This window comes from Panthera tigris, chromosome F2 (genome assembly GCF_018350195.1).
Source record: "Panthera tigris isolate Pti1 chromosome F2, P.tigris_Pti1_mat1.1, whole genome shotgun sequence".
NCBI lineage: Eukaryota > Metazoa > Chordata > Mammalia > Carnivora > Felidae > Panthera > Panthera tigris.
In genome coordinates, this window is record NC_056676.1 from 45,313,588 (window position 1) to 45,330,040 (window position 16,453).

Here is a 16,453-nt window from a genome sequence, read left to right on the forward strand (position 1 = left end):
ATTCTTTGGAACGGAAACAGCATTAGGTCTTTGTAATTTGGGTAGTTTTTAGCACTGGATTGTTTAGTTTGTAAAAATATTTGATTTAGACCGAGCTTGTGGCCTGATGATGTTTAGAAGAGTGCCAAAGTGTAACTCATAGAAGATGCCAGTAAAAACCATAGTTGGAAGAGGTGAATAATGGTTGCGTCATTTTCCTGGTAGGTGTAACCAGGCCTGAAAATCCATCACTGCCATTTTTTAAATGTGTTCCTAAGAACAAATTCAGCTGGTATTCTGTGAACTGCATTAAGTATCAAAATAAAATATCTGCCAGTGCCTTGAGTCACTGTCCCACTGTCTTTACATTGTTCGGGAAGCTTTGTTTCATCATTGTGTTTTATTGCCAAAACTAGCAGTAATATTTTTCCATGACTTTTAATAAGCATTTTAGTTCCAGTGAAAACCTTGAACATACCAGATTTTTCATTGTGACTTAACTTTGATATCAAACAAATTATTGTTAACAAACAGGTTCTTGTAAAATATTTTAAAATCTCAGTTCCTAAAATACCCTCTCTGAAATAGTCTAAAGACCAATACAGCAGGAAAAAAGTAAGCACATTTGGTGAAAATAAAATCAAGTCTTTTGAGTAACATGTGATAATCAAGTCAACACAACAGATCAGATTCCTAGACTAATAAGGAACAAATTATTTTAAGATTGAAATGAAGTACACTAAATGTATTTAATTCTCCTTAATTAGTGCTGAGTTTTTCTAGAAATACTGAATGTACAGTTTCCAGATTCCTGTTGTGAATGAAATACAGTGCAGTAATTGATAAAAGTGTATTTGTTCGTTTGCATATATGCCTTTGGCTATGTTAGGAAAAGCAGAGGTGCCTGAAGTAGATGGAACCACAAAACCATCTCCTGCCCCATGGAGAGTATGGGTCTAGGACAGAATGGGGAAAGGACAAACAGAATGGAATAGAAGGTGAATTATTGGCATCTTGCAGCGTTTGGGTACGCTGATTAGGTGTGGGGAGGCATGGAGCAAAAGGAAGTAGTGTGATCCTTGTCTTTTCTTGAGCCCTTAGACCTGTAACCTCTCTTTCAAAAGTAAGAATATTCCTTCCCCTTCGGAAGAGTGGCATTGTCCTAAGGAATGCTGTCTTCACTGGGAAAGAGTATGTGCACACGTGTAGTTGGAAAATAGAATATAGGGCCCTGCCCCATGGTTAAGTCAGTAACCGATGAAGACAGACTGCTTTATCCACAGCAGTTCTTGAGAATATTTGTCTATGACCTCAACCTCAATTTGTACTTGTTTATAAAAGAATAAAAAGAACAGTGACAGAGAGACACAAATAAAGACAAAGAACTCTTTTCCTTTTTTTGTTAGTTGGCGAGAATTCTCAAAAACTTCTTTTTTCACACCAATCTCACTACAACTGTGTCTCTTCAATCCGCGGTTTGTATTTTCTTTATTTCACCTTTTTTACTTTATCCCTGAGGCCAGGACCACAGAGAATATTCAAAAAGATGGGACTGGAAGGAAGCTGGATAGAATCTACAGAAAATCCCATTTCAGCCCAGAGCTCTTGGTATGTGACCATATAATTTATCATCTGAACCGGAAAATTTGAGAAATAATAGTGCACACTATTGATAAATAAAACAACAGGTGTGAATAAAAGGACTGGCTTGGGCCATCCCAGATATTGTGGTCATTTGAATGAAGGGATGGGTAGGAAGCTTCTACTGCCTTAGCCCCGAACTCTACTTTCTCTAAGGTTTCTATAAAATGTCAAGGGGAGATAGAAAAGCAATAGAGAAAATCAGCAGAACCAAAATTCAGTTCTTTGAAAAGATCAGCAAAGGTGACAAACTCTTAGCTGGACTTAGCAATAAAAAGAAGACTCAGATTACTAAAATCTGAAATAAAAGAGGGGATGTGAATATTGACTTTATAGAAATTAAAAGAATAAGCACCATGTACAAAATTAACATAAAATGGATCTGGACCTACATGTAAGAGCTAAAACTATGCAACTTAACCCAATTACAAAAAATGGGGTAAGGATCTGAATAAACATTCTCCAAAGAAGGTATTCATATGGCCAATAGGTGCATGAAGAAACTATCAATATCATCAGCCATCAGGGAAATGGAAATCAGCACCACTTATGAGATACCACCTCACACCCACTAAGATGTCTGTAATCATAAAGACAGATAATAACCAGTGTTGCTAAAGATGTGGAGAAATTGTAACCTTCATACACTTGGTAAAAATGTAAAATGTTGCAGCTGTTTTAGAAAAAGGTCTGGCAGTTCCTCAAAAGATTAAACATAGAGTCAAATATATATATAGTTCTACTCTCTCTCTCTATATATATATACAGTTCTCTCTATATATATACATACATATATGTGTGTGTGTGTGTGTATATATATATATATATATATATATATATATATATATATACACACAGTTCTACTCTTACGTATGTAATGAAAAGAAGTAAAAACATCCGTCCACACAAAAACTGGTACCTGACTATGTATAGCAGCACTATTCATAATAACAAAAAGTAGAAGCAACCCAAGTGTCCCACAACTAATGAATGAATAAATAAAATGTAACGTATCCATAAAATGGAATATTACTCAGCCGTAAAAAGGAATGCTACAACGTGGATGAACTTTACACCGTGCGAAGTGAAAGATTCCAGACACAAAAGACCATGTACTATATGATTTCATTTACACGACATGTGTAGAATAGGCCTATCTATAGAGACAGAAAGTAAAACAGTGGCTGCTAAGGACTGGCAGGGAGGGAGAAAAATGAGGTAAGAAAGTGATTGTTAATGGATATGGCATTTTGTTTGGGACTGACAAATGTTGCAAAATTGACTATGGTTATGTTTACACAATCCTGTAAATATACCAAAGCCCAAATGTCCATCAACAGATAAATGGGTAAAGAATATATATATACATATACGTATGTATACGCGTGTGTATATGTATGCATATATACACACACACACATATATATATGCGTATATATGTCCATACAATGGAACATTACTCAGCCATAAAAAATCATGGAATCTTGGCATTTGCAATGATGTAGATGGAGCTAGAGAATATTATGCTAAGTGAAATATGCCAGAGAAAGGCAAAAAGCACATGATTTCACTCATATGTGGAATTTAAGCAACAAACAAACATGGGGGAGTAGGGGGAGGAAAACCAGGAAACAGACTCTTAACTCTGTAGAACAACCTGAAGGTAACCAGAGGGAGGTGGGCTGGGGGATGGGTTAAACAGGTGATGGTATTAAAGAGGACACTTGGGAGGAGCACTAGGCGTTTATATGGAAGTGTTGAATTACTCTATACTTGGAACTAATATTATACTGTGTTAACTAACTGGAATTTAAATGAAAACTTGGAAGAAAAACATTGATTTGTATACTTTAAATAGATGAATTGTTTGGCATGTGAATTATTATCTCTGTAAAGCATATATTTAAAAACTATATCAATCATTCTTTTGTGGTTCCATACAAATTTTAGGATTATTCTAGTTCTGTGAAAAATGCTATTGATATTTTTTTAATTAAAAAATTTGTTTTAATCTTTATTTTTGAGAGAGAGAGAGAGAGAGAGAGAGAGAGCGAGCGCGCACAAGCAGGGGAGGAACAGAGATAGAAGGAGACAGAATCTGAAGCAGGCTCCAGGCTTCGAGCTGTCAGCATAGAGACTGATGCAGGGCTCGAACTCATGAACCATGAGATCATGACCTGAACCAAAGTCAGACACTTAACCAGCTGAGCCACCCAGACACCCCAATGCTGTTGATATTTTGATAGGGATTGCATTAAATGTGTAGATTGCTTTGGGTAGTATAGACACTTTAACAATATTTGTTCTTCCAATCCAAATATTGTTTCTTAATTTCTCTTTCTGCTGCTTCATTATTCGTGTATATTAATGCAACAGATTTCTGCACCTTGACTTTGTATCATGAGACCTTACGAAATTCATTAGACGTTCTAGTGTTTTGGTTGAATCTTTCAGGTTTTCTATATATATTATCATCTGCAAAAAGGATTTATACATTTCTGATATGGATGCCTTTTATTTTTCAGTCTTTCATCAGTCTGATAGCTGTGGCTAGGGCTTCTAGTGCTGCATTAAATAACAGGGGGGAGAGCGGACATCCCTTTCTTGTTCCGGACATAGAGAGAAAGCTCTCAGTTTTTCCCCATGTAGGATAATATTTGCTCTGGGTTTTTCATATATGGTCTTTATTATGTTCAGTATGTTCCCTCTAACCTACTTTGTTGAGAGCTTTTATCATGAATGAATGTTATACTTTATCAGATGCTTTTTTTTGCATCTGTTGAAATGATTGAATCTTTTGTTGTGATGCATCATGTTGATTAATTTGCAAATATTGAACCACCCTTGCAACCCAGGAATAAATCCCACTGATGATGGAATTTGTATAGACCCACAAAAGACCCTAAATAGCCAAAGCAACCTTGAAAATGAAAAGCAAAGCTGGAGGCATGACAATTCTAGATTTCAGATTACCATATTGTAAAGTTGTAGGAATCAAAACAGAATGGTACTGACACAAAAATAGACAAAAAGACCAGTGGAACAGAATAGACAACCCAGAAATTAGCCCACAATTATATGGTGTATTAATCTTCAACAAAACAGGAAAGACTATTCACTGGGGTAAAGGCAGTCTCTTCAACAAGGAGTGTTGGGAAAAGTGGACAGCAACATGCAAAAGAATAAAGCTAAACCACTTTCTTACACCATACACAAAAATAAATTCAAAATGTATGAAAGACTTAAATGTGAGACCTGAAACCATAGAGAGTCTAGAGAATAACACAGGCAGTAACTTCTTTGACATCAGCCATAGCAGCTTCCTTCTATATATGTCTCCTGAGGCAAGGGAAACAAAAGCAAAAATAAACTATTGGGACTTGATCAAAATAAAAAGCTTCTTCCACACAGCAAAGGAAACAATCACCAAAACTAAAAGGCAACCTACAGAATGGGAGAAGATATCTGCAAATGACATATCTGATAAAGGGACTAGTATCCCAAATATTTAAAAACTTCTACAACTCAACACACAAAAAATGCATAACCTAATTAAAAAATGGGCAGAAGACATGAACAGACATTTCTTTCCAAAGAAGACATATTGATGGCCAACAGACACATGAAAAAATACTCAGCATCACTCAGCATCAGGGAAATACAAATGAAAACTACCATGAGATATTACCTCACACCTATCAGAATGGCTAAAATCAACAACACAAGAAACAACAGGCATTGGTGAGGATGTGGAGCAAGGGGAATCCTAACCCTCTTGCGTGGTTGGTGGGATGCAAACTGGTGCGGCCACTCTGGAAAACAGTATGGAGGACCCTCAAAAAGTTAAAAATAGAACTACCCTATAATCCAGCAATTGCACTACTAGGTACTTACCCAAAGAATACAAAAATACTAATTCAGAGGGGTACATGCATGCCAGTGTTAATAGCATTATCTGCAATAGTCAAATTATGAAAACAGACCAAGTGTCCATCGACTGATGAATGGATAAAGATGTGACATATGGCCAATGGAATATTAGCCATAAAAAAGGAATGAAATCTTGCCATTTTCAACAACATGGACAGAGATAGAGAATATTATGCTAAGCGAAATACATCAGAGAAAGACAAGTACCATATGATCTTGCTCAGAAGTTGAATTTGAGAAACAAAACAAAGGCAAAAGAGAGAGAGGCAAACCAAGAAATAGACTCTTAACTATAGAAAACAAACTGATGGTTACCAGAATGGAGGTGAGTGGGGAGATGGATGAAGTAAGTGATGGGGATTAAGGAGTGTACTTGCTGTGATGAGTGGCCTGTCACACTCATGATACAACCATCCTAGGGTAACTTTGCTTTTATCTGTTTTCCGTATTGTGCATATTGACTACCTGTCCCTACCCACTACCCCATCACCCCACAAGAGTTTCTTTGAAAAAAGAGTACTATGACTATAAAGTAGTTTGAAAATCTCTGGAAACAATGAGCTCCAGAACCTCTTCCAGCTCTCAGAAGCATGACTCAGATGCACTGAACTGAGAATTTGAATTTGGCCTAGATTACCCTATTTTAACTCAATGTCGACAAAAGGAGAGCTGTGAACAAAGACAGTTTTTTCCCACATAGCTGCACACAGGTGTGACTTAGTGGAAACAGTGGAACTCAGCCAGCTCTTCAGTTCCCTAGTGCAGTGCTCTATCTCCAAGCTCTGCTTCCTGTTCTTGAATTCAGTGACTGCTAAAATAGACACACCTGGTCCCAGCACCTTGCAAATGGATTTTTCCTTTCAGCATTTCAAAATACATTCATATATTGATGAAGGCTTTCTCTGGGAAGCCATGTGTCTGAAATCAGTAATAAAAGCCTTGCTGGTCCCTAAGGTACTCATAATGGTATGTGTTGCTTCATTCCTCCACTCTTTTGTCCTACTTCTTTTTCCTTATTTTTTCATTCATTCATTCATTTACAAAGTGTATATTTGTAGAGCATGTACTGAATGCTTAACACTTGATATGTAATAGTGAGCAAAATTGACTTGTCCCTGTAATTATGGATCTTGCCATCTAGTTAGGGAGACATGTTAACAACAGCAACAAGATTTACAAAATTTTTAAACTGTGGTAAGAGCTATGAAAGAAACAAATAAAGGTCCTCAATAGAGACTATGTAGATTATGATTTTATAAGTTTATTTTATTTATTTTGAGAGAGAAAGAGAGAGACAGAGAGAGAGAGAGAGAGAGAGAGAGAGAGAGAGAGAGAGAGAAGGGCAGAGAAAGAGGAAGAGAGAATCCCAAGCAGCCTCTGTGCTGTCAGAGCAGAGCCCAACACAGGACTCGATCCCACGACCATGAGATCATGACCTAAGCCGAAATCAAGTGTCAGATGCTCAACCAACTGAGCCACTGAGGTGCCCCTGTAGATTATGGTTTTACAATGAGCCCTGTGTTCAAATATCAGCTACACCACTTAACACATGTATGTTTAATTTTGTGTGATTTTGCACAAGTTATCTGGGCCCCAGTTTCCTTATCTTTTTTTATTTTTAAATTTAAAAAAAATTTTTTAATGTTTATTTTTTTAGAGAAAGAGAAAGGGAGACAGAGAATCCCAGTCAGGCTCTGTGCTATCATTGCAGAGCCCAGTGGAAGCTCAGACCCACTAACCATGAGATCATGACCTGAACCGAAATCAAGAATCAAATGCTTAACTGACTGAGCTACCCAGGCACCCCGATTTTTTTTATTTTTAGAGCATGCAAGTGGGGAGAGGGATGGGGGGAGAGAGAGCGAGCGAGAAAGAGAAGCTCAAAGGGTCCACGCTCAACACAGAGCCCAACGCAGGGCTCCATTTCACAACCGTGAGTGAGATCATGACCTGAGCTGAAATCAAGAGTTGGATGCTCAACCTACCGAGCCACCTAGGCGTCCCCTCAGTTTCTTTATCTTAAAATGGGGATAATAATAGTACCTACTTTGCAGAGTTGTTCTGAGGATTAAATGAATTGATATAGAAAAGTGTCTAACGTATATTAAGTGCACATAGAAAAGTGCACCTTCTAAGCAGGCAGTAAATGCTATCTGTGCATTGTTATTGCTTTAGAGAATATCAGGGAATCAACTAGTTAGGTTATCAGTGTTGCCATCTTAATCACCAGCATCGTGGTCATCCAGTATATGTATCTCACCTTGTATGCATATTTTGTGCACAGGATTTACAAAAATGAGCATAACATGTTTCTGGACTCAAGAATCTTACAATCTAGTTAGTAGATAGAAGGGAAGGCTTAAAAGAAAATAGCAGTAGAAGGTAGTATATGCTAAGTACCAGATAAATGATAAAGACAGTATGTCCTACAGGACTGTAAGAGAGAGAGGAGTTATTGTGGGCTCATAAAGGGAAGGCTTCATAGGGGAAATGCCCATTATGCTATGATTACTTAATTTCACATCCCCATCTTGGTCATCTGGCCAATTGCTTTCTCAATGGTGGTGCTACCTGCAGTCTCTTTGCCCTCCAATCTCTACTCCCAGTGCACATTTTGATTACATTTATTTTTCCCAAGCACTGTTTGTCCTTTATTTGCTTAGAAAGTTTAGTTTTCCACTGTATATAGCAGTGTTTCTCAAATATTAGTGTGCATAAATATTACTGGAAGTTTGTTATAAGTTCAGCTCACCAGGTGTCACCTTCAGGTAACATGCTTTTTGGCATGAGGCCGGAGAGTCTCTGTTTTAACAGGTGCCCTAGGTTATTCTGATTCAGGTGGCCAAAAGGCTATAGTTTAAGGAAGACTGGCATAAAACTAAGAATTCAGTTTCCTTAACTGCCACCTAGAATCTTGCTTTTCCTGCCTTTCCAGCCTCATCTTCCGCCCTTCCCATCAATACCTCTCTTGTTTGAGCCAGATGGGGTGTTTCCTTTGCCATACACTTACCCACTCTCTTTTCTGTCTTTTGTCCCTTTTTTATTTTTTTTTTATTTTTTTTCACTATTAATATATGAAATTTATTGTCAAATTGGTTTCCATACAACACCCAGTGCTCATCCCAAAAGGTGCCCTCCTCAATACCCATCACCCACCCTCCCCTCCCTCCCACCCCCCATCAACCCTCAGTTCTCAGTTTTTCACAGTCTCTTATGTTTAGGCTCTCTCCCACTCTAACCTCTTTTTTTTTTTTTTTCCTTCCCCTCCCCCATGGGTTTCTGTTAAGTTTCTCAGGATCCACATAAGAGTGAAACCATATGGTATCTGTCTTTCTCTGTATGGCTTATTTCACTTAGCATCACACTCTCCAGTTCCATCCACGTTGCTACAAAAGGCCATGTTTCATTCTTTCTCATTGCCACGTAGTATTCCATTGTGTATATAAACCACAATTTCTTTATCCACTCATCAGTTGATGGACATTTAGGCTCTTTCCATAATTTGGCTATTGTTGAGAGTGCTGCTATAAACATTGGGGTACAAGTGCCCCTATGCATCAGTACTCCTGTATCCCTTGGGTAAATTCCTAGCAGTGCTATTGCTGGGTCATAGGGTAGGTCTATTTTTAATTTTCTGAGGAACCTCCACACTGCTTTCCAGAGCGGCTACACCAATTTGCATTCCCACCAACAGTGCAAGAGGGTTCCCGTTTCTCCACATCCTCTCCAGCATCTATAGTCTCCTGATTTGTTCATTTTGGCCACTCTGACTGGCGTGAGGTGATATCTGAGTGTGGTCAAAATGTCAATACTACCCAAAGCTATCTACACATTCAATGCAATCCCAATCAAAATTGCACCAGCATTCTTCTCGAAACTAGAACAAGCCATCCTAAAATTTATATGGAACCACAAAAGGCCCCAAATAGCCAAAGTAATTTTGAAGAAGAAGACCAAAGCAGGAGACATCACAATCCCAGACTTTAGCCTCTACTACAAAGCTGTCATCATCAAGACAGCATGGTATTGGCATAAAAACAGACACATAGACCAATGGAATAGAATAGAAACCCCAGAACTAGACCCACAAACGTATGGCCAACTCATCTTTGACAAAGCAGGAAAGAACATCCAGTGGAAAAAAGACAGTCTCTTTAACAAATGGTGCTGGGAGAATTGGACAGCAACATGCATAAGGTTGAAACTAGACCACTTTCTCACACCATTCACAAAAATAAACTCAAAATGGATAAAGGACCTGAATGTGAAACAGGAAACCATCAAAACCCTAGAGGAGAAAGCAGGAAAAGACCTCTCTGACCTCAGCCGTAGCAATCTCTTACTCGACACATCCCCAAAGGCAAGGGAATTAAAAGCAAAAGTGAATTACTGGGACCTTATGAAGATAAAAAGCTTCTGCACAGCAAAGGAAACAACCAACAAAACTAAAAGGCAACCAACGGAATGGGAAAAGATATTTGCAAATGACATATCGGACAAAGGGCTAGTATCCAAAATCTATAAAGAGCTCACCAAACTCCACACCCGAAAAACAAATAACCCAGTGAAGAAATGGGCAGAAAACATGAATAGACACTTCTCTAAAGAAGACATCCGGATGGCCAACAGGCACACGAAAAGATGTTCAACATGGCTCCTTATCAGGGAAATGTCCCTTTTTTATTTATGTGGTTCCTTCAGCCTCAGTGCTCTTACTGCCATTTGAACAAGTCCAAATCCTGGTTTCTTTCAGTCTTGGAACAGACGTGTTCTAAAAGCATCTTTAGTAAAGTATCTCTAACCTAGAAGGCAGGCTCCAATTTAACTGATCCTTGTGTCTCCTTTTTCACCCAGGGACCTAAATAAGCACTTTGCAAATTATTCACTTCAGGTTTTTTTTTTTTTCTTAATTCATACATTAAATATTTATGGAATGCCTACTGTGTACCAACCACTATTTTGGGTGTTGGTGATAAAGTAGAATTATAGACGCTCAAAAAGTCTGTTTTCAATAACCTTACATTCTAGTGGGACAAGTGTTTGTAAGTAAATATTTAAACTGTTTTGAGAAGAGTAATCTGGCAGTACTATATGGGATAGGTTAGGAAAGAGAAAGACCAGTGAAAGAAACTAATTAAGGAACTCAGGTAATTAGCCAGTGGGGAAACTGGGAAGGGCCAGTAAGAATAAAAAATACAAAGGAAAAACAACAAGAGTAATTACTGAAATGAAGGAATGACCAGCAGTACTTGGTAGGGAACCGAAAGGTGTATTTAATATTTGAACTTTGGGAAGGAACAAAAAAGAAGTTAACTTATAAAGGTGATATTTTAGGGAAAAGGTAGTTTAGAATGATATGGTAATGTTTTATTTATTTATTTCAATTTTATTTTTTGCCAATCTATTTATTTAAGCTATCTCCTGCCATAAGCAAAGGAATGGAATATCAGTATACTGGTGAACAGTTGAAACAAGTAAGGAAAGATGTGGAGAAACAGGAACCCTCTTGCACTGCTGGTGGGAATGTAAACTGGTGCAGCCACTCTGGAAAACAGTGTGGAGGTTCCTCAGAAAATTAAAAATACATCTGCCCTATGACCCAGCAATAGCACTGCTAGGAACTTACCCAAGGGATACAGGAGTACTGATGCATAGGGGCACTTGTACCCCAATGTTTATAGCAGCACTCTCAACAATAGCCAAACTATGAAAAGAGCCTAAATGTCCATCAACTGATGAATGGATACAGAAATTGTGGTTTATATACACAATGGAATACTATGTGGCAATGAGAAAGAATGAAACATGGCCTTTTGTAGCAACGTGGATGGAACTGGAGAGTGTGATGCTAAGTGAAATAAGCCATACAGAGAAAGACAGATACCATATGGTTTCACTCTTATGTGGATCCTGAGAAACTTAACAGGAGCCCATGGGGCAGGGGAAGGAAAAAAAAAAAAAAAAGAGGTTAGAGTGGGAGAGAGCCAAAGCATAAGAGACTGTTAAAAACTGAGAACAAACTGAGGGTTGATGGGGGGTGGGAGGGAGGGGAGGGTGGGTGATGGGTATTGAGGAGGGCACCTTTTGGGATGAGCACTGGGTGTTGTATGGAAATCAAGTTGACAATAAATTTCATATATTGAAAAAAAAAAAAAAGAAAATGACAAAGGGGGAAAAAAAAAAGAAGGAAGGTGAGCTTAAGGTCCCATATACTTTTCTGGTCTATGTGTATAACCATACCAGTGCTGTGGTCCACACTGGGTAGTGGTCCAAGTTCTCTTTATTCATATTCATAGTCAGAAGTGGATTCACGTGAGAGTTCTGGTAGAGAGTATAATTACCATCTTCCCAGGGAAAGGACTTGGACCTGGTATGGAGATGGAGGTAGGTGACAAACTCAGGTCTCTTGTGCTGTCTGTGATGCAAATTCAGGAAGACACTGAGCATGCTCACTCCTATGCCAGGGAGCACTAAGAAGTAGGTGAGGACTTTCCACATGTGAGCTGTGCCCAGGACCATCCTACCAGCCCAGAAACCCAGTACCCAGATGCCACCGCCCTCTTAGACCTAGACCTATGGTGATCTTTTAGATGCATAATGTTTATAATGGGACATACAAGTTGAAATGCTCAAAAGCAGTTAGAAATAGGAAGGTCTTGTAAGAGTCCAGCCCTCTCTCCTTCCTTTCTCCAACTCAACTCACTAATATTCTCAGTCTTAGCTGTTCCAAGGCCAAATTCCTCCCAAAAAATATTCTGCATCTCGTTTTGATTTTCTGGGGATGTGACATGACTCCCACTATTTTGTCCTCCCAAGTGTTTGTGCAGAATGAGGTCTAAGCTCATCCCCAGAAAACCATCTCTAATAATAGCCCTCTCTTGCATGGTTCTCAGCTGACTGGGGTTTGGTTTGCTAGAAGAACTAGGAAGCCATCATAATTAAACTAGAGAGTCCTTTGGGACTTTGGGTATGGTGGTGAGGATCACTGTGGTCATTTATGACTCTTGGGGAAATAGGCAAAGTTTGGAAGATGGATTGTTAAAGCATTAGCATAACACATAGTTTGGGAAGCTACTTGCATTACCTGGAGAATCCTCTTTTTCCGTTCTTGTAATTGCTCAGGCCAAAAAATTCAAATCACTTTTGTCTCCTGTCTTTCTCTCATAATATCCAGCAATCCAGTCCATCAGCAAAAAACAGGTGTGTGTGTGTGTGTGTGTGTGTGTGTGTGTGTGTGTGTGTTGCGTAAAATTTTATGATCTGATTTCCCCACTAGGATGTAAACTCCATGAAGGCAAGGACTTTGTTTCTGCTATATCCCTAGTAGTGTGTGGAACATAGTATATGCTCAGTAAAAATTTGTTGAATGAATAAATGTGAAATACTTTTTACACATTTTGCTTAATAATTTTGACATTTGCTCCATCTTCAAGAAGTTAAGGAAGTATTTTATCACAATAAAATTATTATAGCTAAAGTCCAAACATTAACCGTACTTGACTGAATAACATTACCTTATAAATATCATTAAAAAAATAGAATCTTTATTCTTTAAGTAGTTTAGAGAGATACAAATTTTAAATACTAAGAACACTCCTCTTTAATGATGCTAATTTGGTAAGCTGTTATGAATATGATTTTCTGAAATTTAGTATTAACGAGAGACATTGTGGTAAGATCAGTTAGTACTCTTATAGCTGCTATGATTAAAATTTATGAAAAATTTAAAAGCTTTTTGAGAAAGTTTTCTCCTGAGTTTCCAGACTTGCTTCCTACTTTAATGTTTGTAGAGTTGATGCTTGATATTTGGGAGGAGGTAATCTAACATTTTCTTTTTTTAACTTCTAAACTTTTATGCAGACAGTTCCACATGGTCAAGAATATCCTTAAGATATATGTTGGATTACCTTCATTAATATACAGTAAGTTGTTTTCTTAGAACAGCAAATATTACTTAGGACATATAAGGATATGAAAATTAACTGATGGTGTAGGGCCAGCTGACCCCAACTATTGTTAGGAATACAGTATTTACTTGGTTTAGAGAATACTTCAAATTTCTAGGGATTAAAAGGAGAGGTTATGATCAAAGCAGTTTGTGTGGAAGGTCATTTTAGTGATGATTTTTATGGAGTAGCAGCACAGAACAAAGTTCTTCTAATGGAAAAGAAGAATTGGCTGCAGGGCATAAGCAAACGTTTTTCTCTAACATCTTGACCATTTTGCATTTCAAGTCCATTGTCCATTGCATCATTAAGGTATTGATAACATAGGACAAACAGAATCAATATGTAGCTTTAGTTCAGTTTGGATTTGATCTGCTATCATGAAGTTAAAGGGTAGCCAATAAAAGTTAGTAAGTGAACCTCTATTCTATGTCTTGATGGATTTCAATAAAATCAGCTAAGTGGTGGAGACTACTGAGATTCAGGTTTACTTTGAAGAGAATCTACAGTTAACCGAACCAGATTTGTTTAGATTTAATAAATAGAATATATGATAATGAAAATCAGCTCAATATTTTTGTCAACTATTTTCTGTTTGGCAATGAAAACCAGCTATTGGATAAAGTTAATTATGGATATACTTAAACCCTTTTCATTGTTTTTAAGTTGTACTGAAAATGAGGGGAAGATTAGTTTTAAGAGCATGCTCTGGCATCACTTCCATAAACCCTTCATAGTTTCCTTAAAGGACTATATGCGATTTGAAGGATAAAATAATCAAGAGTTTGTATGTATTTTTATCAATAGAAATTTCACCAAGTTCACCTATAATTTTCTTATCAGAACTCTTATCAGGTTCAGAGTTGCAAGGCAAAGGACCACTGGAATAGTTAATAAGCATATTCTACTTCTGCCCTTCTGCAGAAACTACATGCAAACTTTTCTGTGACTCTTACAGAGAATGCATAGGCTCGGTAAACTTTCATCTGCTTCAGGGTCAGGGCTGATTCAATCTTACGGCAAGTTTATGAGAGTGGCTGATGTGATACAGTTGTTTCTAGTAAAATCAGACTAGCTCTAAGGAGCCAATCTAAGTCCGTCTCTGAGTAAAATTCTATGAGAAACAGACTCTAGCTCAGACACAATTGTAAACCCTGATATAATAAGGACTTGCAGCTGATTTAATCCTATTGAAAATCTTTAAGCAGCCATGAGACAAAATGGTTTCCACATTGACATTAGTGGTATGAACCTTGGATTTCATCAGTATGAGAGGTAGTTACCTGGTACACACAGTAGCCACTTTTTAAGAATTAACATCGTGGTCATTTCAAAGCAGGGTGTTTTTTCTAACGTAGAGGCATCTGTTTTGATAAAGATCCAAGTTCCCACAATGTGTTAAGTTTTATTTTTTAAAAACTGAATCATTACAAAAAGCAAACAAGTCAAACCTAAGTTCAGAAGTTAGTATAAATCAACTAGATCTAGTCTCCTTGAACAAAAAGGACCAACCTGTTCTAATTTTATATGTGACAGACATAGAGAGAGAGAGGGAGAGAGAATGAGAACTGTTTCTCAGTTAAGGCCTTGTATGCAAAGTTTCACCTGGGACTAATTTTTTTCATGAATTTAGAAGCTCCTGAAAATAAGTTTATGCTATGAAGTCGTATATGTATAAAAAGGACAGACAGACACAAAAGTCTAAAGGTCAACACTGCAGATAAAATCTCAAGAAGTATGATTTGAACTTATGTGGAGAGGTTGGTGTGTAGACTGTTTGTTTGTTTGTTTGTTTGTTTGGCTTACCATATTGAAACACACTGATAATAACCAAGGTCTTATATAGTCCGTTTGGCACTTAGAACTGGTCCGTTTTTGTACTTTACAACTTTAATTAGAACAATAGACCAAACATGGACTATATAGTAAAACACAACCTTGCCTGGACTATCACCATGCTGCTTTTGTTGCATTTAGCCCTGGTCTTGAAATGTGAATATGTGAACTGACACTTAGCAGGCTGTAGTGGCCTCATACTGTTACTTCAAAGAGCCGGAAAAGTAACTTCATGAAAGGGAAAACTTGAAACTGTAGTACTCTTTACCATTCTATTTGTTAAGCAGTGATGGGTGTCATTAGTTCTGCTCTTTTGCATAATTACTGCAGTATTGTGAAAACTTTTTTTTGCCGTCCAACTGGGAACAATTATATTATGTGGAATCTGGTATAACATTTGGCTTAGAGAAATAAAATCTAAAAAGCCCTTCTTTTCTAACACTGTGTATCTGTAGTACCCAGTGCTTGTTCAAGTTTGGTTTTCAAGTTAAAAATAACATGGATTGGTGACAGTTGAGATGTTTCATAAAGAAGGTAATTTATTCTTTATAATGTTTTAGTTAATTTCATGTGCTTAAATTTTACCTAGCACATCACTGAGCTCTTATGGTAATTCATGCATAAAGTGATAACAAGTTTATTAAGTACAATGCCGACATCACTGAAAATTTGAGACTTAAAGATAAACTTTGTTTTCTTGATTAAATTAATTCATCCAGCAGAAATTAAGTATTGCCAATAGTTACGACAATTTGCTATTTATGTAAAACTTCCAAAGTAGGCTGTTTTGGGGTTAAAAGTATACAACGACCTTCTCCCAGCAGCAGTACCCCACCCCATCCCAAAAACCAAACTTCTAAAAGATGCAGCTAGAAGAGTATGTTTGCAAATGTTTAGACAGTGAGGCACATAATTTTCTCAAGCTTGTAAAAATTCTTCTTTGTAATTCCAGTATGTGAAGCCATTAAAATACTGTAACTGATTTTGTATTGTATTTGATTTTGTGTAAGATCTTTACTTCTTTGAAGACACTACTACATTTTAGCAGGGATAGTAAAATCAGAGTAAATGTCACAGTGATATACAGATAGTGATTGTCACTTTGGTTTTGTGGTTTCACA

At 37.4% G+C, this 16,453-nt stretch overlaps 1 protein-coding gene across 3 annotated transcripts in view; it reads left to right on the forward strand.

The window, feature by feature from the left end:
• Window positions 1-16,453, forward strand: part of VPS13B (vacuolar protein sorting 13 homolog B) — a 798,280-nt gene that overhangs the window by 562,253 nt on the left and 219,574 nt on the right. Inside the window, exon 34 of one of the 3 annotated variants that reach the window (XM_042972776.1) lies at window positions 1,498-1,587. The exons of the other annotated variants lie outside the window; for them this stretch is intronic. Within the exon in view, the coding sequence (XP_042828710.1) occupies window positions 1,498-1,587 (90 nt within the window). The remainder of the gene's footprint in view (window positions 1-1,497; window positions 1,588-16,453) is intronic. 3 annotated transcript variants of the gene reach the window in all.